Genomic DNA, 25,628 nt, shown 5'->3' with positions numbered 1-25,628 from the left:
GGCGCAGCCAGTGGCGCTACAGCCACTGACTGCCTCTTTAGGCGCTAACAGGTGGCGCTACTCACCCAATTTCTCCCCCATAGAGTTATACAGCACAGAAAGAGGCCCTTCGGCCCATCGTGTCCGCGCCAGCCATCAAGCCCTATCTATTCTAATCCCATTTTCCAGCACTTGGTCCGTAGCCTTGCATGCTATGGCGTTTCAAGTGCTCATCTAAATGCTTCTTGAATGTTGTGAGGGTTCCTGCCTCTATCACCCTTTCAGGCAGCGAGTTCCAGATTCCAACCACCCTCTGGGTGAAAACGTTTTTCTTCAAATCCCCTCTAAACCTCCTGCCCCTTACCTTGAAACTATGCCCCCTGGTTACTGACCCCTCTACTAAGGGGAAAAGTTCCTTTCTATCTACCCTATCTATGCCCCTCATAATTTTGTACACCTCAATCAGGTCCCCCCTCAGCCTTCTCTGCTCTAAGGAAAACAACCCCAGCCTGTCCAGTCTTTCTTCATTGCTGAAGCGCTCCAGCCCAGGTAACATCCTGGTGAATCTCCTCTGCACCCTCTCCAATGCAATCACATCCTTCCTATAGTGTGGCGACTAGAACTGCACACACTATTCCAGCTGTGGCCTAACTAGCGTTTTGTACAGCTCCATCATAACCTCCCTGCTCTTATATTCTATGCCTCGGCTAATGAAGGCAAGTATCCCATTTGCCTTTTTAACCACCTTATTTACCTGTCCTGCTGCCTTCAGGGATCTATGTACATGCACACCAAGGTCCCTCTGATCCTCTGTCCTTCCTAGGGTCCTACCATTCATTGTGTATTCCCTTGCCTTGTTAGTCCTCCCAAAATGCATCACCTCACACTTTTCAGGGTTAAATTCCAGTTGCCACTGTTCTTCCCATCTAACCAACCCGTCTATATCGTCCTGTAGCCTGAGGCTTCACTCCTCGTTATTTACCACTCCACCAATTTTCGCGTCATCTGCAAACTTACTGATCATACCTCCTACATTCATATCTAAATCATTAATGTACACTACAAACAGCAAAGGACCCAGCACCGATCCCTGCAGTACACCACTGGACACAGGCTTCCAGTCATAAAAACAACCTTCGACCATCACCCTCTGCCTCCTGCCACGAAGCCAATTTTGGATCCAATGTGCCAAATTGCCCTGGATCGCATGGGTTCTTAGCTTCTTGACCAGTCTCCCATGCGGGACTTTGTCAAAAGCCTTACTGGAGTCCATGTAGACTACATCAACTGCACTACCCTCATCCACACACCTAGTCACCCCATCGAAAAATTCAATCAAATTGGTTAGACATGATCTCCCCTTGACAAAGCCATGCTGACTATCCTAGATTAATCCTTGCCTCTCCAAGTGGAGACTAATTTTGTCCCTCAGAATTTTTTCCAATAATTTCCCTACTACTGATGTTAGGCTCACTGGCCTGTAATTCCCTGGTTTATCCCTACTACCCTTCTTGAATAATGGCACTACGTTAGCTGTCCTCCAGTCCTCTGGCACCTCCCCTGTGGCCAGGGAGGTTCTGAAAATTTGTGTCAGAGCCCCTGCAATCTCCTCCCTTGCCTCACACAGCAGCCTGGGATACATCTCGTCTAGGCCTGGGGATTTATCCACTTTTAAGCCTGCTAAAATCACTAGTACCTCCCCCCTCTCAATACTAATTTGTTCCAGTATATTACAAATCCCCCTGACTGATTTCTATGCCTACATTGTCCTTCTCCATAGTGAACACAGATGCAAAATATTCATCTAAAACCTCACCTACATCTTCCGGCTCTACACACAGATTGCCACTTTGGTCCCTAATGGACCCTACTCTTTCCCTGGTTATCCTCTTGCCCTTAATATACTTACAAATCACCTTGGGATTTTCCTTTATTTTGCCCACCAGTGTTTTTTCATGCCCCCTCTTCGCTCTCCTAATTTTTTTTTTTTTTTTTTTTTAAGTACCCTCCTGCACTTTCTATACTCCTTCCACTGTTTTTAGTCCTTTGTATCTGCCAAAAGCCTCCCTTTTCCCCCCTAATCCATTCTTGTATATCCCTTGACATCCAGGGTTCTGTGGGCTTGCTGGTCCCACTCTTGACCTTTACAGGAACATGTTGGCGTTGTACTCTCTCTATTTCCTTTCTGAAAGACTCCCACTGCTCTGATGTGGATTTTCCTGCAAGTAGCTGATCCCAGTCCACTTTGGCCAGGTCCTGCTCTATCATATTAAAATCAGCCTTCCCCCAGTTTAGAACCTTTATTTCCGGTCCATCTTTGTCCTTTTCCTTGACTACCTTAAATCTCACCGAATTATGGTCACTGTCACCAAAATGCTCTCCTACTGACACTTCCACCACTTGCCCGGCTACATTCCCTAGAATTAGGTCCAGTACCGCCCCCTCTCTTGTAGGACTTTCTACATGTTGGCTCAAAAAGCTCTCCTGGATGCACTTTAAGAATTCCGCACCCTCTAAGCCTTTCACATTCTGACTATCCCAGTAATATTGGGGAAGCTGAAATCCCCTACTATTATTACCCTATTATTTCGACACTTCTCTGAGATTTGCCTACATATATGTTCCTCTATCTCCCCCTGACTGTTTGGGGGCCTATAGTACACTCCCAGCAAAGTGCTTGCCCCCTTTTTGCTTTTAAGTTCAACCCATATGGCCTCATTAGAGGAAACTGCTAAGATATCATCCCTCCTTACAGCAGTAATTGACTCCTTGATTAATATTACGACACCCCCTCCTCTTTTACATCCCCCTCTGTCTCGCCTGAAGATTCTATACCCTGGAATATTGAGCTGCCAGTCCTGCCCCTCCCTCAACCATGTCTCTGTGATAGCAACAATATCATACTCCCATGTGTTCATCAACACCTTCAATTCATCTGCCTTACTCGCAAGACTCCTTGCATTAAAATAAATGCCATCCAGCCTTGCCATACTCCCTTGTGCCGTTAAATATTTGCTCTGCCTTCCAGGCTGACTTGTTTTTTCCTCTATATTTGGCTGTGCATCACCCCCTACTATAGCTCCACTCCGTATCCCCCTGCCTACTTAGTTTAAACCCCCACCCCCCAACAGTACTAGCAAACCTCTCCGCAAAGATGTTGTTCCCATTCCGGTTCAGGTGCAACCCGTCCTACTTGTACAGGTCCCACCTTCCCCAGAAGCAGACCCAGTGATCCAGGAAACTAAAGCCCTCCCTCCTGCACCAACTCTTCAGCCACGCATTCATCTGCTCTATCCTCCTATTCCTATACTCACTAGCACGTGGCACCGGGAGTATTCCAGAAATTACAACCTTTGAGGTCCTGCTTTTTAATCCGCTACCTAGCTCCCTAAATTCTTGTTGCAGGACCTCATCCCTCTTTCTACCCATGTCGTTGGTACCAATGTGAACCTATCTTGACTGCTCGCCCTCCCCCTTCAGAATGCCCTGCAGCCTTTCAGTGACATCCTTGACCCTGGCACCAGGGAGGTAACATACCATCCTGGAGTCACGTCTGTGGCCATAGAAACGTCTATCTGTTCCCCTTACGATAGAATCCCCTATCACTATTGCTCTCCCACTCTTTTTCCTCCCCTCCTGTACAGCTGAGCCACTCGTAGTGCCACGGACTTGGTTCTTGCTGCATTCCCCCCGAGAAACCATCTCCCCCAGCAGTATCCAAAACGGAAAATCTGTTGGAGAGGGAGATGGACCCAGGGGGCTCCTGCACTACTTTCCTAGTTCTTTTACTCTGTCTGTCAGTCACCCATTTCCTGTCTGCCTGCGCACTCTTTACCTGCGGTGTGACCACCTCGTTAAACGTGCTATCGATGAAGATCTCAGCTTCGCGGATGCTCCACAGTGACTCCAACCACAGTTCCAGCTCCGAAACGCGGATTTCGAGTAGTTGCAGCTGGAGACACTTCCTGCACGTGTTCGCCCTGGACACCAAAAGTGTGCCTGACTTCCCACATAGCACAGGAGGGGCACTCCACGCAGCCGAGCTGCCCTGCCATGTCCTACCCTTAATTTACTCCCTTTAAATTAAAGAATATTAAATACACTAGGGACCTTACTTCCCTTTAAACACTACTTACTCTAAACTAGAGACCTTACTTTTACTTTAACGACTGGACTGTAGAAATACTCACCAGGTCCTACTTACCAATCAGCTCCTTCCCTGGTTGTGACATCACTTTAGCGGTTTTGCAGTTGTTGTTGTTTGACTGCTCCCGCTCTCGGACTCTTTCCTTGGTGTAAAGTAAGAACTAATTCCTGCAGGGTGAAAAGTTAGGAAAAACAAAGGTGAAGCAAGGGAGCTCCTCCCCCCACTCCCTGACTCACCCAACTCGCAGCACTCTGTTTAAACCGCACTCAGTGCAAAATGGCACTGCAAAGCCTGTTTTTATAGGCCCTGAAACAAAGGAGCTTGCTGGGTTCTGCTACAGGAGAACCAGTTTAATCTAGTTTCCCTAATTAACTGCCTTCAGCTGCTCTGAATTGTAGGTCTTGTGTATCCCTTTATAACCCTGCGTAAAGCTGGGAAATTTAGATTTTAAACAGTAAATGTGAAACAAACAAAAGTTTGATTTTAGCAAACAGTTAAGACTCTCTGACTCACCCAACTCGCAGCACTCTGTTTAAACCACCCCCAAAAAATTAGGGGCAACATTGTTGTCGGACCGCAAGCCAATGTAGGCCAGGTGAGCACAGCGGGTGATGGGTTAATGGGACTCGGTGCCCTGTATCAGAGACCCCGCTCACCTTTAAGCGCGACGGGTCGGCGCAGGCGTAGCTGCACAGGTGGCACTTGTAGGGCTTCTCGCCGGTGTGAATACGGATGTGCCAGGTGATCTTCTGCCGGTTCTTGGTGGTGTAGTCACAGTCGGTGCACTTGTACAGCCGCGTGCCCCCGTGAGCTTTCATGTGGTAGTCAAACACCATCTGGTGGCGACAGGCAAAGTCGCAGAAGGGGCAGCGGAAGGGCTTGCCCCCCTCCTCGTCGCCACCCCCCTCCTCCTCCTCCTCCCGTTCGTGGGTGTCCAGCAGGTGCTGGATGAGTTGCTGCCGCTCCCGGGTGGCGAAGCCGCAGTGTTGGCAGCGGTGGCTAAAGTGGATCTTCTTGTGCTCCTCTAGCTGGTCGCGCCGCTCGAAGCGCTCCTTGCAGGCGGAGCACTCTAGCTGCGGGTGCTGCCGCTGCACGTGGCTCCGGAGGGTGGACTCGCTGTAGCAGGCAAAGACGCAGGAGGGGCAGCCGTGGCAGACCTTCGCCTCGTGCCGCCGCAGGCAGTGCTGCTTCAGCGCCCCCTCCGAGCTGAAGCGGGCCTCGCAGCGCCCGCAGGCCGCGCTGGGCTCGCCGGCGTGGCAGCTGCCCACGTGCCGGGTGATGTCGTTCTGGTTGTAGCCGCTGTAGTCGCAGAGGGCGCAGAAGTGGGTGGGCCGCTTCTCGTGGACCCGCAGCTTGTGGATGCGCAGCTTGGAGCCGGTGCCAAACGTCTGCGGGCAGGCGTCGCAAGCCAGCCGCCCCACGCCAGTGTGCAGGGACTCGTGGGCGTCTAGGCGGTAGCGCCGGGTGGTGCCAAAGTCGCAGTAGCGGCACTTGTAGGGCTTGACGCCGTCGTGCTTGATGGCGACGTGCTGCTTCAGGCACCTGGCCTGCTTGCAGGTGAACGGGCACAGGCGGCAGCTCAGCCGCGGCCTCTTGCGGCAGCACTTCTTGCTGTGCAGGCGGGCGTGGTGCTTGAGGGCCGCGGCAGACTTGCAGACAAACGAGCAGAGGCCGCACTGGAGCTCGCCGGGCTTCATGCAGCCCTTCTTGCCGTGGGTGTCCATGGCACGCTCCTGGTAGCAGCTGAAGGGGCAGGAAGGGCAGGAGAAGCGCCTCTGCCTGGGGCCACCCTCGGTTTCCGAGTCGCCGCTGCTCTCCGGGGAGTCACCGCCTCCGGAGTCTCGGCTCCCCTCGTCCTCGCTGGAAGAGCCTCGGTCCGGCTCGTCCAGGTCGCTCTGGTCAGAGAGGTCCTCTTCCTCGGTGTGCTTGATGGCCTGGTGGTTCCTCAGCGCCCGCTCCGAGCGGAAGAGCAACGTGCAGAAGCCGCAGGGCAGCTTGAGGGGCGTCGGGCAGCCACCTGCAACGTGGCAGCCGATGGCCTGCTCACTGGCGCAGACAAAAGGGCACGAGTCGCAGTGGAACTTGCCCTGGTCCCGCCGGAACTTCCAGGCCCCCGATTCCCGCTGGGTTTCCTCGCACAGCCCCACGTCGGCTGGAGTCCCTTCCCCCTGGGCCGATGGGGAAGTCTCCTCATGGGCCGGGGCAGCACCAGCCAGGACCTCTTCGGTGGAGAAGCCAGCCTCCTCTTCCTCGCCAGCAGCCAGGATTTCTCCTGCAGCGTAACCTCGCTCTGGGACACAGACGGACATTAGGTCTTGGATTGCCCGCTCTTCACCGACTCCGCAATCCCCCGTCGCTTTGGCGAGCGGCCGATCGGGTTTAGGCGGATCCGGGCTCGGCTCCCGCCTCTTGTTGTCACCAGCGCTGGCCCGTCTGCCTTTCCTCTTCGGTGCCGCTCCCGTTCTCTTCACCTCCGGCTTTGCGCTCGGCTCCTTCTCTCTGTCCGGCCCCGCGCTGGACTGTATTACCGTGGCTTGCCGCACGTAAAGCTTGTGCTTCTTTACGATGACGGGGCACTTCTTTTGCAGGTGGGTGTTGAGCCCTCGCTGTTGCTTGAAGGTGGCCCCGCAGGCTGTGCAGACTAGCGGGGACTTCTTGCTCTGGCAGCCAGACTTTGTATGAAGGACCATGGCTTTCTCTTTCCTGGTGACGTACGAGCACCTCTCGCACTTGAACACCTGGGCATCCGTCTGCACCACCAACATCTGCACCCTTCCCTCCAGGACCAGGGCTTGGGCCTGCTGCTTGTCCTGTTTGCGCAGAGCCTTGATCTCGGATTCGGACTGCGAGAGCCGCACTTCCTCCCGACTTCCGGGCCGGCAGCCAGCGGCGTCGGGACTGGCCCGCCTCGCGGTTTCAGCGTCCCGCGCTTCGGCCGCGCCCCGGCTGCCGTCGGCGGGCAGAGTCGCAGGAGGCTCTATTGCGCTCGCCCAGGTCCCGTCGGCCTCGACGCTCGCGGATGCCTCGACTTCCAGCTGGGTGGGCCCGCCAAGTGGTTCATCGTTTTTATCCGAAAGCTCGTACCTCTGATCTTCATCGGCGAAGACATCGACGCTGTGGCCTACTTCCTCTTGGTTCCCTACCACGTGGTCCCCGCCGCCACCTTCCTCGTCTTCACAGTGGTCTCCAATGTCAGCCTCATCGTTGCCATCGTCAGCCTGTGCATCGTCTGTAGTGTGAAGTCCAAAGTCCCTGTACATGGCGCCAGTGTCGCAGGGTTCCCAGGAATCCAAGGCTGGCAGCTGGGAGCTGGAAAGCTGCTTTGCCACTTCATCCGCCGGGGGATGGTGAAACCCCAGGTGGGCCTCAAAGACCTCGTCCAGCTGCGAGCCGCTTCCGCACAGCCTTTTCTGAAACTCCCCCTCCATATCGCGGTTGGTCTCCGTGCCAGCTTCATCTGGGTCCGCAGCGCCGGGCACAGCCACCTGGCCCGCGGTGGCTGAATACTCCAAGTGCCGCTGCTGTAACGGTCCCGATTCTTGCGGTGCGGCGCCGCTCTGTGCTGCTTCTCCAGCTGGCGAGAGCCCGTTGCCGAAGAGAGGGGCCCCAAAGGCGTGCTGGTAGACCTGCTCCTGCTCCTCCACCACAGCGCAACTCTTCTTTTGCCACGCTTCGCTCCTCGAAGATGCCGCGACCATTTCTGCCCTGGCCGAGGTCAAAAGAGTCAAGTTCGTGTCGTTGTACCCCAACAGGATGTGGGTCGAGTTCATGGCCATCTCCTCCTTGGCGTAGTTTTCCAGCCACTCCTTGTCGCCCGGCACATAGCCGTGGACCTTCCTCTTGTGGAAGAAGAGGCTGGTGTTGCTGAAAGTCCTGTAGGAGCACAGGGCGCAGCGGAACTCCTTGTGCTTGGTGTGCTTGCAGTTCTCGTGATTCAGGAGGGCCTGCTTGTACCTCGTCTGGTAGCTGCAGTACTGGCACTGGTAGAGGGGCATTTGGTAGTCCTTCGAGTGCTTCACCTGCATGTGCTTCTGCAGCTCATACTTCCGCTTGCAAGCGAAGCCGCACACCTCGCAGATGAGCGACTTGCCCTGGTGCCGCAGCTTGTGGCTGCTGAGCTGGTCTGCACGGTGACAGCGGTACGAACACTGATTACAATGGTACCTGCAAGAGAGAAAGACAGTACAGGTAGTAGTGTAGTGCCAGGGCGTTCATTTTCAAGGGAGCGCGGGGGGTAGTGGTTGTGGACCAACGCCTGGTCATCATGTCTCCAGGTGGGATACCATCATCAGCCGATACCTCCACCTCCGTTCTCTTTCCATTGCATCCCTTCTTGCCTTTCTCTACTATATCAATACCAGCTAAACTATCAATGCTTCTCTGAAGCTTCCTCTCCCTTTCCAGCCAAGCTCCAAATAAGCACTTATATGTGTTCGCCCTTCCTGCCCACGGCACTTATACCAAGCACCCTTGGAACAGTGTAGAGGGAGCTTTACTCTGTATCTAACCCGTGCTATACCTGCCCTGGGAGTGTTTGATGGGACAGTGTAGAGGGAGCTTTACTCTGTATCTAACCCATGGTGTACCTACCCTGGGAGTGTTTGATGGGACAGTGTAGAGGGAGCTTTACTCTGTATCTAACCCGTGCTGTACCTGCCCTGGGAGTGTTTGATGGGACAGTGTAGAGGGAGCTTTACTCTGTATCTAACCCGTGCTGTACCTGCCCTGGGAGTGTTTGATGGGACAGTGTAGAGGGAGCTTCACTCTGTATCTAACCCGTGCTGTACCTGCCCTGGGAGTGTTTGATGGGACAGTGTAGAGGGAGCTTTGCTCTGTATCTAACCCGTGCTGTACCTGCCCTGGGAGTGTTGATGGGACAGTGTAGAGGGAGCTTTACTCTGTATCTAACCCGTGTTGTACCTGCCCTGGGAGTGTTTGATGGGACAGTGTAGAGGGAACTCTACTCTGTATCTAACCCATGCTATACCTGCCCCGGGAGTGTTTGATGAGACAGTGTATAGGGAGCATTACTCTGTATCTAACCCGTGCTGTACCTGCCCTGGGAGTGTTTGATGGGGCAGTGTAGAGGGAGCTTTACTCTGTATCTAACCCGTGCTGTATCTGCCCTGGGAGTGTTTGATGGGACAGTGTAGAGGGAGCTTTACTCTGTATCTAACCCCGTGCTGTACCTGCCCTGGGAGTGTTTGACGGGACAGTGTAGAGGGAGCTTTACTCTGTATCTAACCCGTGCTGTACCTGCCCTGGGAGTGTTTGACGGGACAGTGTAGAGGGAGCTTTACTCTGTATCTAACCCGTGCTGTATCTGCCCTGGGAGTGTTTGATGGGACAGTGTAGAGGGAGCTTTACTCTGTATCTAACCCGTGCTGTACCCGCCCTGGGAGTGTTTGATGGGACAGTGTAGAGGGAGCTTTACTCTGTATCTAACCCGTGCTGTACCTGCCCTGGGAGTGTTTGATGGGACAGTGTAGAGGGAGCTTTACTCTGTATCTAACCCGTGCTGTACCAGCCCTGGGAGTGTTTAATGAGACAGTGTAGAGGGAGCTTTACTCTGTATCTAACCCGTGCTGTACCTGCCCTGGGAGTGTTTGACGGGACAGTGTAGAGTGAGCTTTACTCTGTATCTAACCCGTGCTGTACCCGCCCTGGGAGTGTTTGATGGGACAGTGTAGAGGGAGCTTTACTCTGTATCTAACCCGTGCTGTACCAGCCCTGGGAGTGTTTGATGAGACAGTGTAGAGGGAGCTTTACTCTGTATCTAACCCGTGCTGTACCTGCCCTGGGAGTGTTTGATGGGACAGTGTAGAGGGAGCTTTACTCTGTATCTAACCCGTGCTGTACCTGCCCTGGGAGTGTTTGCTGGAACAATGGATATCCCAAATAGAAAGGTGCCCCTTCTCTGACTACTGACATCCTTTGACGAGCACAAAATTCACACACAAGAAAGCAGATTACCTCAGGTCTCCGGTGTGTTTGCGCATGTGCACCGTAAGGTAGTGTTTCCACTTGGTGATGTAACCACACTCCGTGCACATGTAGTTCTTATCGTCGGAATGCGTCAGCATGTGCTTCGACAGGTAACCTACGTCCCTGCAGGTGAAATCGCACAGTTCACATTTATGTGGCTTCTCGCCTAGAAAGGAGGGTTTAAAACCAACAAGAAAATAAAACAATTAGACCGAGGGACATTTGCTACTAACACTCGCTAAGCTTGTATTGAACCTTGGTTAGACCACATTTAAGAGTTACTGTGCAGGCATCTGGTCTCCACATTACAAAAAAGGATATCGAGGCAAGTCATAGAATCACAGAAATTTACGGCACTGAAGGAGGCCATTCGGCCCATCGTGTCTGTGCTGGCCGTAAAAATGCTACCCAGCCTAATCCCACTTTCCAGCTCTTGGTCCGTAGCCCTGCAGGCTACGACACTTCAAGTGCATACCAAAGTACTTTTTCAATGTGATGAGGGTTTCTGCCTCTACCACCCTTTCAGGCAGTGAGTTCCAGACCCCCACCACCCTCTGGGTGAACAAAGTTCTCCTCAACTCCCCTCTAATCCTTCTCCCAATTACTTTAAATCTGTGCCCCCTGGTTATTGACCCTTCTGCTACAGGAAATAGGTCCTTCCTCTCCACTCGATCTAGGCTAAACTCGATCTAGGCTAATTAGGAAAGTGCAAAAACATTCACAAGGATTATACCAGAACTGTGATTTTATAACTAATCGGGAAAGATTAAACAGGCTGGGGCTCTTTTCTCTAGACGACAGAAGACTGAGGGGTGACCTGATAACCTTTCATAATCTTAAAGACCGCTTAGATAGGGTGGATGTAGCGGAGGTTTCCACTTGCGGGTGGCACCTCCACGCACCCAGAGAGGTCTCCCTGCCTACAGCAGCCCCTCGCCCCGTGTGTTGTGGTTATTATCACTGACCTGTGTGGAGGAGGATGTGCCTGTTGAGAACTCTCTTGTGCGCCGTGGCGAAGTCACACTCGCTGCACTTGTGGATCTTCTCGTTGGCGTGCATCTTGCCCACGTGGTCGTGGAACTCCACCGGGTTGAAGGTCTTGTATGGGCAGAAGCTGCAGGCCAGCTCCTCGCTGCCCGGGTGCCCTCTCCGCTTGTGCCGCCTGAAGACGTGCTTGTTGGAGCAGACGAAGTCGCACTGGTCGCAGTGGAAGGCGTAGTGCGTGCGGCGGTGTGCCTCCATGCCCGCCTCCGTGCCAAAGAGCGAGCCGCACGTGCGGTAGCGGCACTCCACCGCCCTGGCGCCATGCGCCTCCTTGAGGTGGCGGACGAAGTCCTTGCGCTCCTCCGCCGTGTAGCTGCAGCCCCCCTCGAAGCAGTCTAGCGGCCGCCACTCCTCCTTATGGGTCTTCATGTGCTCCTTCAGCGAGTTGCTGATGGTGAACTTCTCCTCGCACGCCGGGCACGAGTACACGTCAGAGTAGAAGTTGGTGGTGTTCTCGTGCATGCTGGCCATGTGCCGGTTCAGCGAGTTCTTCTCTACCGCGCTGTAGTCGCACAGCGGGCAGTGGTGGGTCTTCTCGCCGAGCTCCCGCATCAAGTGGACCTTCAGCTTGCCCTTGCTGGTGAAGAACTTCATGCAGTGGGGGCACTGGAGGCTGGGGTCCGGGAAGTGCAAATGAAGGTGCTCGACCAGGTGTGTTCTCTTCTTGAAGCAGCGTTTGCATTCGGGGCAGATGTGAGTCTTGTACAGATGTTCCATTCCTTCCTGAACGTCAACTGGGACGCACCATTAAAAAAAAGAACCAAAAATCTCAAAGAGATGCTCAAAGTCAATGCAATTTATTTAGCACACACACCGAGATACACATACGCACCCACTCGAGCACTCAAGGCGCACGCATGCACACACTCATGGCGCACACACTCATGCACTGAGGGGTCTGCCATACCTCAGTGAGTAGCACTCTCTCGCCTCTAAGTTAGAAGGTCCTGGGTTTAAGTCCCATTCCCGAGACTTGAGCACATAATCTCGGCTGACACTCCCAGTGCCAGTACTGAGGGAGTGCTGCACTGTCGGAGGTGCCGTCTTTCGGAAGGGACATTAAACCGAGGCCCCGTCTGCCCTCTCAGGGGGATGTAAAAGATCCCACGGCACTATTTTCGAAGAAGAGCAGGGGAGTTCTTCTCGGTGTCCTGGCCCAATATTTATTCCTCAATCAACAGATTATCTGGCTGCTATCTCATTGCTATCTCTGGGACCTTGCTGTGCGCAAATTGGTTGCCGTGTTTTCTACATTACATTTCAAATGTACTTCAATGGCTGTAAAGCGCTTTGGGACATCCTGAGGGCATGAAAGGTGCTATATAAATGCAAGTTCTTTCTGTCTTTAGCGCACCTTTGAAGTGTCTCTGTCTGAAGGATTTGATTTTTCTGCTGATGTCATCCTCCGAGCCGGTCTCCGACACCAGCTCTTCCTCCTCGCACCTGGCCCGCTTCCGCTTTCTGGGCAGTCTCTGTGCCGTACTGCTGCCTTCAGCTAGCTCCCGTCTCCTTCCCTCTTGTTCGTCGTTCTCTTCGGCAGCGCTACCACTCTCATCTACAGGGAAACAAATGGCCAGAATCACACAGAGGAACCTTCCGGAAAGTGATGAGCGTGACATTCTAGATGATCACTCTATGTGGAATGGAAAGTTGGTGCATTGATCCCCATGCAGCCTGACTACCATGTATTGATATTGTGCATTTAAAAAATTCTTTTTTTCTACTAGAATTGAGAAGGTTTCATCGAGTCCACAGCACAGAAACAGGCCATTCGGCCCAACTGGTCCGTGCCGGTGTTTATGCTCCACACCGGCCTCCTCCCACCCCTCTTCATCTCACCCCATCAACATATCCTTCGATTTCTTTCTCCCTCATGTGTTTATCCAGCTTCCCCTTAAATGCATCTCCGCTATTCGCCTCAACCACTCCCTGTGGTAGTGAGTTCCACATTCTCACCACTCTCTGGGTAAAGAAGTTTCTCCTGAATTCCCTATTGGATTTATTAGTGTCTATCTTATATTTATGGCCCCTAGTCCTGGTCTCCCCCACAAGTGGAAACATCTTCTCTACGTCTACCCTATCGAACCCCTTCATAATCTTATAGACCTCGATCAGGTGTCCCCTCAGCCTTCTCTTTTCTAGAGAAAAGAGCCCCAGCCTGCTCAGTCTTTCCCGATAGTTAGAACCTCTTGGTTCGGCTATCATTCTAGTAAATCTTTTTTGCACCTTCTCCAGTGCCTCTGTATCCTTTTTATAATACGGAGACCAGAACTGTGCCCAGTAACTCCAAGTGTGGTCTAACCAAGGTTCGATACAAGTTTTACATTAACTTCCCTACTTTTCAATTCTATCCCTCTAGAAATAAACCCCCAGTGCTTGGTTTGCTTTTTTAATGGCCTCACTAACCTGCGTCGCTACTTTTAGTGATTTGTGTATCTGCACCCCTAGATCCCCTTGGTCCTCCACCCCATTTAGACTCTTATTTTCCCAGGAATATGTGGTCTCCTTATTTTTCCTACCAAAATGTACCACCTCACACTTATCTATATTGAAATGAATTTGGCAATGAAACGTCCATTCTACAAGTTTATTAATGTCTTCTTGTATTTTGTTGCAGTCTTCCTTTGTATTAACTACAGCTCCCAAGGTTTAAGGCTCAAGATTTCAAAATGTTATTCGTAAAGTGACCGTGGTATGGCTCTCTTCCAATTATCAATACAATTCTTTTATCGCTGTGATTATCGACAAACATTTTTGCGGCCTTCTGTGCATGCGCGCCGTATCGCAGTACCCAACAGTTGTGGCCTGCACCGTGGGCCATGCTTTCCTCGGCTCCGTGGGTGAACTAGATCCATTAGTGGCCAGGGGAGGGGGGAGAAAAGAGACAAGATCGAAAAGGGAGATGGAGAATCGGAGGGTGGCGGGGGGAAAGAGGGCGACGGACGGAAAGACAGAGAGAGAGAAAAAAAAAGAGAAACCGGTCAGGAACTCTGGGAGGAGGGGGGTAAAGAGCACGAACAACACAGTGGGGATGGGGAAAGAACATGATCCAGGTCTAAAGGTGGGGGGGGGGGTGGGGTGGTGGATGAGAGCAAGAATGTGATCCAGATGGGAAGACAGATCACGTTCTTCCAACCCCACCCTCTTTACACCCACACCACGTTCTCCCTCCCCTCCCCCTACACCTGGTTGATTTCTCAGAAAGCTCGGTGCGTGTGTGGCAAATGACAACATTGGACTGGGCGAAATCCGGAAGTCACGACACTGTCACTATTCACTTCATACCCAATAAACCGGTTAATAATCCATGATCCACACACAATGCCCCATCTATGAGGGGGGTGGCGAGGAAGGTCGGGAACTTGTTGGGTGCAAGAAGGTCAGGAACCCGGTTTGTGGGTGGGTGGGGGCGGGAAGAGGGGAGGACTTGAGCTGGGGTCAGGAACTCGGGCGGAGGGAGGAGGTCAGGAACTTGGGAGTGGGAGGAAGGTTAGGAACTTGTGGGGATGGGGAGGGGGGGCAGGGGGAGGTCAGTAACTTGTGGGGGGGCGCGGTGGGGGGAGAATGTCTTAACCTGCGAGGATGAGCCCTGTCTGTTCTACGTGAGCTCTGTTCTGCCTGGAGTCTGGCTGTCAGAATGGCTCGAATTACACTTTGCAAACTGATTGATTACTTAGGCAGGCAGCATCTAATTACATATTCCAGAGAAACTACTGGGTGGGTCTTGTCCTCCAAAGGGACCGATCAGAAATCAGGTCTTGTCCTCCAAAGTGACCAGAGATCTGGTGTTGGAAATAAACGCAACCTTTCTTTTATATACAAACATGGAGTTGAGCAACTTTAAAAAAAAACTGTTCCGTGGAGCCACCTAGGAGCCAGAGCCCACACTACACCATGACAGGTCACAGCACAAAACAGAATGGGATAAGATTGACATAGCAATTTACAATGTTAAATGTTGTCCCAATATTTGGTCAAACTTTTCTGTCAATGGGAAGTAATGTTTGTGGACAGGCAGTGCAAGATTTTTGGTAATAAACTAGTCAATGTACATGGGGAGTCAAGACCCAGTGTAGCCATTGGCGGCCGTGCCTTCAGCTGCCGGGGCCCCAAGCTCTGGAATTCCCTCCCTAAAGCTCTCCGCCTCTCTACTGCTCTCTCCTCCTTTAAGACGCTCCTTAAAACCTAACTTACCTGTCCTAATATGTCTTTATGTGGCTCGGTGTCAAGTTTTGTTTCATAACAATCCTGTGAAGCCCTTTGGGTTGTTTTACTACGTTAAAGGAGCTCTATAAATGCAAGTTGTTGTTGCTGGAGGCAACAATGGCAAAGCAGTATTTATTGTCCAACTCCAAGGGTCAACCACATAATGTGGGACTGGAGTCACGTATAGGCCAGACCGGGTAAGGTCGGCAGGTCCCCTTCCCCGAAAGACATTAACGAACCAGTTGGGGTTTTTAAAACATGGTCATTTTTTAGAATCATAGAATAGCACAGCACAGAAGGAGGCCAATCAGCCCATCGAGTCTGCACCGGCTCTTCTCGAAGAGCGATCCAGTCAGTCCCACTCCCCCGCGCTTTCCCCATTTCCCTGCAACGTTTTCTCCTTCAAGTATTTATCCAATTCCCTTTTGAAGGCTACTATTGGTTCACTAGACTGATCCTTGGGGTGAGAGGGCTGTCCCGTGAGGCGAGTTTGAGTAGAATGGGCCTATACTCTCTGGAGTTTAGAAGAATGAGAGGTGATCTCATTGAAACAGAAGATACTGAGGGGGATCGACAGGGTAGATGCTGAGAGGCTGTTTCCCCTGGCTGGAGAGTCTAGAACTAGGGGGCATAGTCTCAGGATAAGGGGTCGGCCATTTAAGACCGAGAGGAATTTCTTCACTCAGAGGGTGGTGAATCTTTGGAATTCTCTACCCCAGAGGGCTGTGGAGGCTCAGTCATTGAGTATATTCAAGACAGAGATCGATAGATTTTTGGACTCTAGGGGAATCAAGGGATACGGTGGGAAAGTGGAGTTGAGGTTGAAGATCAGCCATGATCTTATTGAATGGCAGAGCAGGCTCGAGGGGCCGTATGGCCGACTCCTGCTCCTAATTCTTATGTTCTTATTTATGTATTGAATCTGAATCCACCAGCCTATCAGAGAGTGCATTCCAAATATTATTTTATCTGGTGCCAGACCACGATGGGATTTGAACTCTCAACCTCCGGATTGCTAGTCCGGTATCATAACCACTAGTCTACTGTACAACGGTGGGAACGAGCATGTGTGCCGCGCGGTGAATGGCGCGAGGTACCCACCAGAGTGCACAGTCAGGTGCTTCTTCAAAACTTTGCGGTAGCGGCTGGTGAAGTCACACCTGTTGCAGCCGTAAGCTGCTTTGCCTCGATGCGCCCCGCTGTAGTGCTTGCTCAGGTCGCACGGGCCGCAGGTCTTGAAGGGGCAGAGTTTGCACTTGAACTTCCTGGCCTTCAGCCGCCCCCGCTTCTTGTGCTGCGCAAAGAGCTTGGCACTGGAGCAAACGAAATCGCACTGGTCGCAGCGGAACGGGTAGTGGCCGCGTCGGTGCTCCTCCATCTCCGCCGCGCTCCAGAACACCAGCTCGCAGGCCCGGTAAGGGCAGGGGATGGGCTTGGCACCGCGACGAGCTCTCGACTGCCCAGGGGGCTCACTGCAGCGGCCCCCCACCTCGCCGCTGCCGTGCGTGCCCTCGTGCTCCTTCAAGGCCCGCGCCCGGGTGAATTTTTTGCCGCAGACCGGGCATGGGTACTTCTCCCGGGCAAAAGTGGCCACGGTGCCGCCGTTTTCCTCGCCACCCGCGCCGTGCTTCCTGCGCGCCGTCCCAGGGCGCGTCGCCTGCGATCCGTCCTCGTCTTCGCGCCTGGGAGACAGAGGGCAGTTAGCGCCCGGTGTGTGATGCTGCAGGTGATCGGCCAAAAGGTTCTGGTTCTCAAAGCTCTCGTGGCATTGCTGGCAGCAGTAAAGTCCTTCCATTCGGATCAAAGCATCTGCTGAGAACATAAACCGTCGGTCAGTTTGGCTCATTATTTATCCAAGGGCCAGACTACAAGCCAATGTCTTACTCGGGTGACACCACACGAGGTGCTGGGACTTGGCTCTGCTCCTGCAATTACCCTGGTACGCAGAGGGACCCGGGTGACCCGGTGCACAAATCACTGAAAGTTAACATGTAGCTACAACAAGCAATTGCACTTCCCAAACCCAACGACCTCTACCACCTAGAAGGGCAAGGGCAAGGGCAGCAAGATCACTAGCTCCCCTCCAAGTCACAACCATTCTGACTTGGAGAGAGAGAGAGAGAGAGACAGAGAGAGACAGAGAGAGAGACAGAGAGAGAGACAGAGAGAGAGAGAGACAGAGAGAGAGAGACAGAGAGAGAGAGAGACAGAGAGAGAGAGACAGAGAGAGAGAGACAGAGAGAGAGAGAGACAGAGAGAGACAGAGAGAGAGAGACAGAGAGAGAGAGACAGAGAGAGACAGAGAGAGAGAGAGAGACAGAGACAGAGACAGAGAGACAGAGAGACAGAGATCAGGGCATAAGGGATAATTTCTACCCAAAATTCACAAAAATATGCCTGGAATTCAGAAATTTGAATGACGACCAAAAACTCCCATACCTACTAGGGGAAGAGAGAAATTGTGTAACACTAGCGGCACACTATGTTACAGCTTGCCATAAACAGAGGGACAACCACTAAGTATAAGAAAAGAGTATATATAAATTATATGAAAGTATATTTATACACTCAGGGATATATCTGTTTATACACTGTATGGATAGATCTGTATTTTTGTGAACAAACATGAATGTTTTCCGATGCTTTGGCAACATAAGATGTAACTTGTCATGCCAATAAAGCGATTTGAATTGAATTGAATTGAGAGAGAGAGAGAGAGAGACAGAGACAGAGACAGAGAGACAGAGAGAGACAGAGAGAGAGAGAGACAGAGAGAGAGAGAGAGAGAGAGACAGAGAGAGAGAGACAGAGAGACAGAGAGAGAGAGAGAGAGACAGAGAGAGAGACAGAGAGACTTGATTTTCTTAACAAACATAATATCCTCAGAAAAAACCAAATAGGTTTTCTTCCAAAACACCGCACTGCCGACCATATCTATACCCTTCACACCCTCATTGGAAAACATATACACCAAACAAAAAATGGGAAAATATTCGCCTGTTTCATCGACTTCAAGAAAGCCTTTGACTCTATATGGCACGAAGGGCTCTATTATAAACTGCTTCAGTGTGGAATAGGGGGCAAAGTCTATAACCTTATTAAATCAATGTATCTGAAAAACAAATGCGGGGTCAAAATTGGAGACAAACGCACCGATTTCTTCACCCAGAGAAGAGGCGTCCGGCAGGGCTGCAATTTGAGCCCGACCCTGTTCAACATATACATAAATGAATTAGCAGACATGCTGGAGCAAAGCGAGTCACCAGGTCTCCGTCTCCTGGATGGAGAAGTGAAATCCCTGTTCTATGCGGACGACCTGGTTCTGCTGTCTCCCACAGAACAGGGATTACAGCAACAACTAGACCTACTCGACAAATACTGCCAAAATTGGGCTCTAACAGTAAATCTAAAGAAAACCAACATCATGATTTTTCAAAAAAGGCCCAGATGTCAGGAAAACAAATACCAGTTTACCCTCAGTGATACCGCTATAGGACACACTATGAGCTACACCTACCTTGGTCTAACTATTACAGCATCAGGGAGCTTCAGCATAGCAGTGAATGCACTAAAAGAAAAAGCCCGAAGAGCCCTATATGCAATAAAAAGAAAATTCTACAACATCCAAATCCCAATCAAAATCTGGCTCAAAATATTTGACAGCATAATCCTGCCCATTGCACTGTACGGTAGTGAAGTATGGGGCCCGCTAAATCACCAAAGCTACACTAAATGGGAAAAACACACAATAGAAGCCCTACATGCAGAATTCTGCCGAAGCATTCTTCGCACCCAAAGAAAAACGCCAACAAATGCATGCAGAGCCGAACTAGGCAGATACCCACTGATAATAAACATCCAAAAACGAGCACTAAACTTCCTAAATCACCTCAAATCTAGCTCCCCAGACACCCTTCATTTCAAAGCCTTTCAGACCCAAGAGCTAAACCCAGAAAAGAGTCCCCTGAGTCAGCTGCTACTGAAACTAAGTACTCAGCCGGACCCTGACCAGCCCCAGACCAACACAGCCGTCCAAACACCAATCCGAGTGAACCAAATCATTAAACAATGCAAAGAAACCTACCTGGAACATTGGAACAAAATAACCGAAAGCCAAAGCAGATTAGAATGTTACCGGGCCCTAAAAAGAGAATATAAACTGGCAGACTACCTCACGACCATCAGAGACACAAAACAGAGACAGACCCTCACCAGGTACAGACTAAGCGACCACCAACTGGAAATTGAAAAAGGCAGATACAAGAAATCCTGGCAGCCTAGAGAGAATAGAATATGCGATCAATGTCTGGCCGGCGAGGTTGAAACAGAAATGCATTTCCTCCTAAAATGCGAAAAATTCAACACATCAAGAAACATATTATTCAACAAGCTAAGCCAAACAACCCCAGATTTCAAGGAATTGGATGACCTGTCAAAATTGAGATTAGTCCTGGGAGAAGGAGACAGACCATACCTTGGGGCCAAATATGTAACAACATGTCACAACCTGAGGACTGTTTAAAATTAAGACTGTTTAAAATTAATATTGAACGTACCAAATGAAGTAGAAAGACTGTTTAAAATTAATATTGTTTAAAAGTAATATTGTATGTACCCAACAAATGTCAAATCGATTGACACCTACAGAATGTTGGAAAACTGTACCTTTTTGCTATGTAAGCTTTGGCAATATGGTTCTCTGTAAACTTTCATGCCAATAAAGCATTTGAATTGGAATTGGAATTGGAGAGAGAGAGAGAGAGAGAGAGAGAGAGAGAGAGAGACAGAGAGAGAGACAGAGAGAGAGACAGAGAGAGACAGACAGGAAACTCTTGATGTACCAACACCTAAATAACCGGAAATCTCTGTTAACCGGCAAAATTCAGGAATAGGTTCTGGTAAGTTTTACTTCATATTAGTGGCCGTTCCTGGATCTGTGGCTGTGTAGCCGGGGTTCCTGCACCTGTTGCCATGCAACAGGGACGCCTGGATCTGTGGCCGTGTACGGGGCTCTCGTACCTTTTCCTATACCTCTCTATAATCCAGACTTTTTGATAAACCGGCACCACACCGGTCCCGTCGGTGCCGGATAAAAAAAAAGAGTTTCCTGCATCACCATTCCTTCATCGTCACCGAGTCAAAATCCTGGAACTCCTTCCCTAACAGCACTGTGGGAGCACCTTCACCACACGGACGGCAGTGGTTCAAGCAGGCGGTTCACCACCACCTTCTCAAGGGCAATTAGGGATGGGCAATAAATGCTGGCCTTGCCAGCGACACCCACATCCCATGAACAAATTAAAACAAACATATATGTTAGCCTTTATTGCAGAACCTTAACATTAAAGCTCAGTCAGTCATTCAGGAAGCACTTCTTCACACAAAGGGTTGTGGAAATCTGGAACTCGTCCGCCCCCACCTCCCCCCGCCGCCCCGCAAAAAGCTGTTGATCATCTCAAAACGGAGATTGATTGATTGATTAAGGGTATTAAGGGATATGGAACCAAGGCGGGTGGATGGAGTTAAGATACAGATCAGCCGTGATCTAATTGAATGGCGGAACAGGCTCGAGAGGCTGAATGCTCTACTCCTGTTCCTATCATGGAGATCGGATCACTCCAGCTGTGAAGTAGGTTCCACAGACAACGAGCTCCCTCCAATACCTCACGCAAGTGGCCATTCCTTCTGTGTAACCCGAAATATTGAGCATCAAAAAAGACTTGCATTTCTATAGCGCCTTTCATAACCTCAGGACGTCCCAAAGCGCTTTACAGCCTATGAAGAACTTTTGGAAGTGTCGTCACTCTTTTAATGTAGGAAACATAGCAGCCAATTTGTGCACAGCAAGCTCCCACAAACAGCAATGTGACAACGACCAGATAGTCTGTTTTTAGTGATGTTGATTGAGCGTTAAGTATTGGGCCCAGGTCACTGGGGAGAACTCCCCTGCTCTTCTTCAAAATAGTGCCATGGGATCTTTTATGTCCACCTGAGCAAGCAGACGGGGCCTTGGTTTAACGTCTCATCTGAAGGACGGCAGCTCTGACAGTGCAGCACTCCCTCAGCACCGCACTGGAGTGAGACTTGAACCCACAACCTTCTGACTCAGAGGCGAGAGTGCAACCCAGAGCCACAGCTGGGGGAGGGGGGGGGGGGGTTTGGCGGGGCATTACAGACAAGCCTCTTCCTAACCCCACTCAATCCTCACACACGCATTTTGCAGTAGGGGTCATTAGGTTTGTGAGCAGGAACCCCAACTAACCCTTTCATAGTCCAGGGATGTGGAGGTCAATTGTACCTCCAGACTCAACTATTCCAATGCTCTCGTAGTCGGCCTCCCATCTTCCCCCCCCTCTGTGAACGTCACCTCATCCAAAACTCTGCTGCCCGTGTCCTAACTCGCACCAAGTCCCGTTCACCCATCACCCCCTGCGCTCGCTGACCTACACTGGCTCCCGGTCCGGCAACGTCTCGAGTTTAAAATTCTCAGCCTTGTGTTCAAATCCCTCCATGGCCTCGCACCCCCCTCCCTATCTCTGTAATCTCCCCCAACCCCACAACCCTCCGAGATCTCTGCGCTCCTCCAATGTTCCTATAATTGAAAATGGGGTCTGGAGCACAAAGGATAATGTACCTGTAGCTTGGACAGTCCTGGCCGCTAGTATCTGCTTACGCTGGGTAGTAGCTACTTCAGGGTTGCTCTTCATGGACTCATCTGGACAGTACAACAAGCCTCCGTCACACTACAGCACCGAGAAAAGAGACCAAGTTAAGGTACCTGGTGGGTCGTTAGCTGCCTCCATCTTTCCGTCCCGTTGGACGGTTTGCGCGAGGTTCTTCCCGTCGCACTCTTCGCCGCTCTCCAACAGCTCCTGCGTGGACTCTAGCGTCACCTCCAGGGTCACGGCTTGCCGTGTGTCCTTGCAACCGGGCTCGTCACGAGGGTCAGTGCACCGCCCGTCCGCCGCCATGAGGTGCGCCACGTCCACGCTGAAGCACCCGCCACTTTGGAGACCGGGCGGTCCGCCCCGCAGCTCGACGATGCCATGGAGCGCGTAGTCCTGCTTGGGAGCGAAGTCCGTGTAGATGCCGCTATTGTCCTCTACGCCTCCTCCCTGCTCTTCCATCTTGGCCTTGACGCCTTTCGCCCTCGTTGCCGTCCAGTTGCTTTGGCCGTCAACCCTTCCTGTTCAGAACTGAGTCCTGTCGACACACAAAGGGTTTTGATAAGATTTAATAAGGAGAAACTCTTTCCACTGGCAGCAGTGGTCAGTAACCAGAGGACACAGATTTACGGTAATTGGCAAAAGAACCGGGGGGGGGGGGGAGAAAATTGGAAGAACAACAAAGGGATGAGGGACTTCAGTTATGTGGAGAGACTAGAGAAGCTGGAGTTGTTCTCCTTGGAGCAGGGAAGGTTAAAGTGGAGAATTAATAGAGGCATTCAAAATAATGAAGGGTTTTGATAAGAGTAAATAAGGAGAAACTGTTTCCAGTGGCAGAAAGGTCGGTGACCAGAGGACACAGGTTAAAGGTAATCGGCAAAATAACCAGAGGGGAGATGAGAATTTTTTTTTATGCAGCGCGTTGTTGTGATCTGGAACGCGCTGCCTGAAAGGGCGGTGGAAGCAGATTCAATAGTAACTTTCAAAAGGGAATTGGGTGAAAACTTGAAAAGGAAAAATTTGCAGGGGGGTGGGAGAGGGGGCAAGGACAGGGCGAGAGGGGGCGAGGACAGGGCGAGAGGGGGCGAGGACAGGGCGAGAGGGGGCGAGGACAGGGCGAGAGGGGGCGAGGACAGGGCGAGAGGGGGCGAGGACAGGGCGAGAGGGGGCGAGGACAGGGCGAGAGAGGGGGGGCGAGAGAGGGGGGCGAGGACAGGGCGAGAGGGGGCGAGAGAGGGGGCGAGAGGGAGTGAGAGGCGGGGCGAGAGAGGGGGGCGAGGACAGGGCGAGAGAGGGGGCGAGAGAGGGGGGCGAGAGAGGGGGCGAGGACAGGGCGAGAGAGGGGGCGAGGACAGGGCGAGAGAGGGGGCGAGGACAGGGCGAGAGAGGGGGCGAGAGAGGGGGCGAGGACAGGGCGAGAGGGGGGTGAGAGAGGGGGCGAGAGAGGGGGCGAGGACAGGGCGAGAGAGGGGGCGAGAGAGGGGGCGAGGACAGGGGAGTGAGAGAGGGGGCGAGGACAGGGGAGTGAGAGAGGGGGCGAGGACAGGGCGAGGACAGGGCGAGAGGGGGCGAGGACAGGGCGAGAGGGAGTGAGGACAGGGCGAGAGGGAGCGAGAGAGGGGGCGAGAGGGAGTGAGGACAGGGCGAGAGGGAGTGAGAGAGGGGGCGAGGACAGGGGAGTGAGAGAGGGGGCGAGAGGGGGAGTGAGAGGGGGCGAGAGGGGGTGAGAGAGGGGGCAAGGACAGGGCGAGAGGGGGACAAAGACAGGGCTAGAGGTGGACAAGGACAGGGCGAGAGGGGCAAAGACAGGGCAAGAAGGGGTGGGAGAGGGGGTGAGGGCAAGGACAGCGAAAAGGGGGTGAGAGAGGGGGCAAGGAGAGGGGGACGGGGCGAGGAGAGGGGCACGGACAGGGGGAGGGAGAGGGGTAAAGGGGGTGGGGGTGAGGGGCGGTTGCCAGGGAGACCGTGGCCCGGTATCGGGCGGCGGGCGGGCCCGCCCGCCCCTCGCTCGCTCTCTCTCAGCCCGCGGTGGGGTTGAATGGCGGCCCGGTCTGGCCCGGTACTTACCCGTGCTCTCTCCCCGCTCCCGGGCACCGCGCGCTCCCGCTGCCGCCCCCTCTCCCTCGCGGGGCCGCGCACTCTCCCGGGCCCGAGCGGTTTTTTTGCCGCCCGCCCGCCTGACATTTATTTCCGCTCTTTCTTCGCGTTCGCCTCAGTGCCTGACAAATAACCGGCGCCGTGGACACCTTTTTGTTATTGTTGTTGTTCCCCGACGAGCACATCCCATCGCCAATTGACACCCCGTCATTAGGATTGCGCTGCAATTTGGGTTTTTTATTTTAAGATTTCGATCGTTACGTTCTTTAAAAAATTAAAAAATCTCTTAGGCTTCAGGTCGGACACCTATGCCCGTAGTTAAAAGCCCCCCTGAGTGGGCAGTTTGGCCAATAGGAAGGCTCTATTGTTTGGAACGTCACAGGGTGAAGCAGCAGCCGCCATTTTGAGTTAGGGCAGACCAGTGGGCAATGGCTGGAAGGGGATTTTTTTTTAAATTTATTCTTAATTTTAACTCTGACGTTGACAGCGTTTTGTTAACCAGAGGTGTTAAGGGATATGGGCCAAAGGCGGGTATATGGAGTTAGGAAGCAGATCAGCCACCATATGGTTGAATGGCAGAGCAGGCTGGAGGGGCTGAATGGCCTCTTCCAATTCCCATGTGGGCATCCTACATTGCAGCCCAGGACAATGGGCAAAAGCTCACAGACCCAAAACAAAAACCAATCCCCCATTGGCATTCTGAGATAGCCGTTGAGTTGGGCCTCAGAAATTCAAATTCAAAAAGTAAACTGGACGAGTACATGAGAGAAAAGGGAATAGAAAGATATGCTGAAAGACTGAGATGAGGCAGATGGAGACTCCTGAGGAGTATAAACACCGGCACAGACTAACTGCGCCGAATGGCCAGTTTCTGTGCTGTATTTGTTTTTATTCATTTATGGGATGTGGGCGTCGCTGGCAAGGCCAACATTTATTGCCCATCCCTAATTGCCCCTGAGAAGGTGGTGGTGAGCCGCCTTCTTGAACCGCTGCAGTCCGTGTGGTGAAGGTGCTCCCACAGCGCTGTTAGGGAAGGAGTTCCAGGACTTTGTCCCAGCGACAATGAAGGACTGGCGATATACTACTAAGTCAGCATGGTGTGTGACTTGGAGGGGAACTTGGAGGTGGTGGTGTTCCCATGCACCTGCTGCCCTTGTCCTTCTAGGTGGTGGAGGTCGTGGGTTTGGGAGGTGCTGCCGAAGAAGCCTTGGCGAGTTGCTGCAGTGCATCTTGTAGATGGTACACACTGCAGCCACAGTACGCCGGTGGTGGATGGGGTGCCAATCAAGCGGGCTGCTTTGTCCTGGATGGTGTCGAGCTTCTTGAGTAATTCTATGATCAATTTTTATGTAAATACCAAAAGAGATAGGGCAGTGCAATGGAAAGAGGAAAGAACTCCCATTTCTATAGCGCCATTTAACAACAACTTGTATTTATATAGCGCCTGTAACGTAGTAAAACGTCCCAAGATGCTTCACAGGAGTGTTATAAGACAAGAAATTTGA

The 25,628-nt window shown here is 52.0% G+C and overlaps 1 protein-coding gene across 2 annotated transcripts in view; it reads right to left on the bottom strand.

The window, feature by feature from the left end:
* znf142 (zinc finger protein 142) overlaps nt 1-24,313 on the bottom strand; it is a 37,847-nt gene extending 13,534 nt beyond the window's left edge. The window contains exons 1-7 of one of the 2 annotated variants that reach the window (XM_085986753.1): nt 24,094-24,313; nt 22,140-22,564; nt 16,463-17,173; nt 12,510-12,710; nt 11,077-11,889; nt 10,100-10,277; nt 4,783-8,290 (exon numbers count right to left, since the gene is read on the bottom strand). In XM_085986753.1, the coding sequence (XP_085842879.1) occupies nt 4,783-8,290; nt 10,100-10,277; nt 11,077-11,889; nt 12,510-12,710; nt 16,463-17,173; nt 22,140-22,488 (5,760 nt within the window). In that variant the 5' untranslated portion in view covers nt 22,489-22,564; nt 24,094-24,313. The remainder of the gene's footprint in view (nt 1-4,782; nt 8,291-10,099; nt 10,278-11,076; nt 11,890-12,509; nt 12,711-16,462; nt 17,174-22,139; nt 22,565-24,093) is intronic. The other variant, XM_085986754.1, reaches the window with a different exon arrangement.
* Nucleotides 24,314-25,628: the final 1,315 nt, after the last annotated feature.

The sequence above is a fragment of the Somniosus microcephalus genome, chromosome 4 (assembly GCF_052327205.1).
Source record: "Somniosus microcephalus isolate GS21.2 chromosome 4, FLI_Smic_1.0, whole genome shotgun sequence".
Classification (NCBI taxonomy): domain Eukaryota; kingdom Metazoa; phylum Chordata; class Chondrichthyes; order Squaliformes; family Somniosidae; genus Somniosus; species Somniosus microcephalus.
This window is presented reverse-complemented; position numbering and strand designations above follow the sequence as displayed.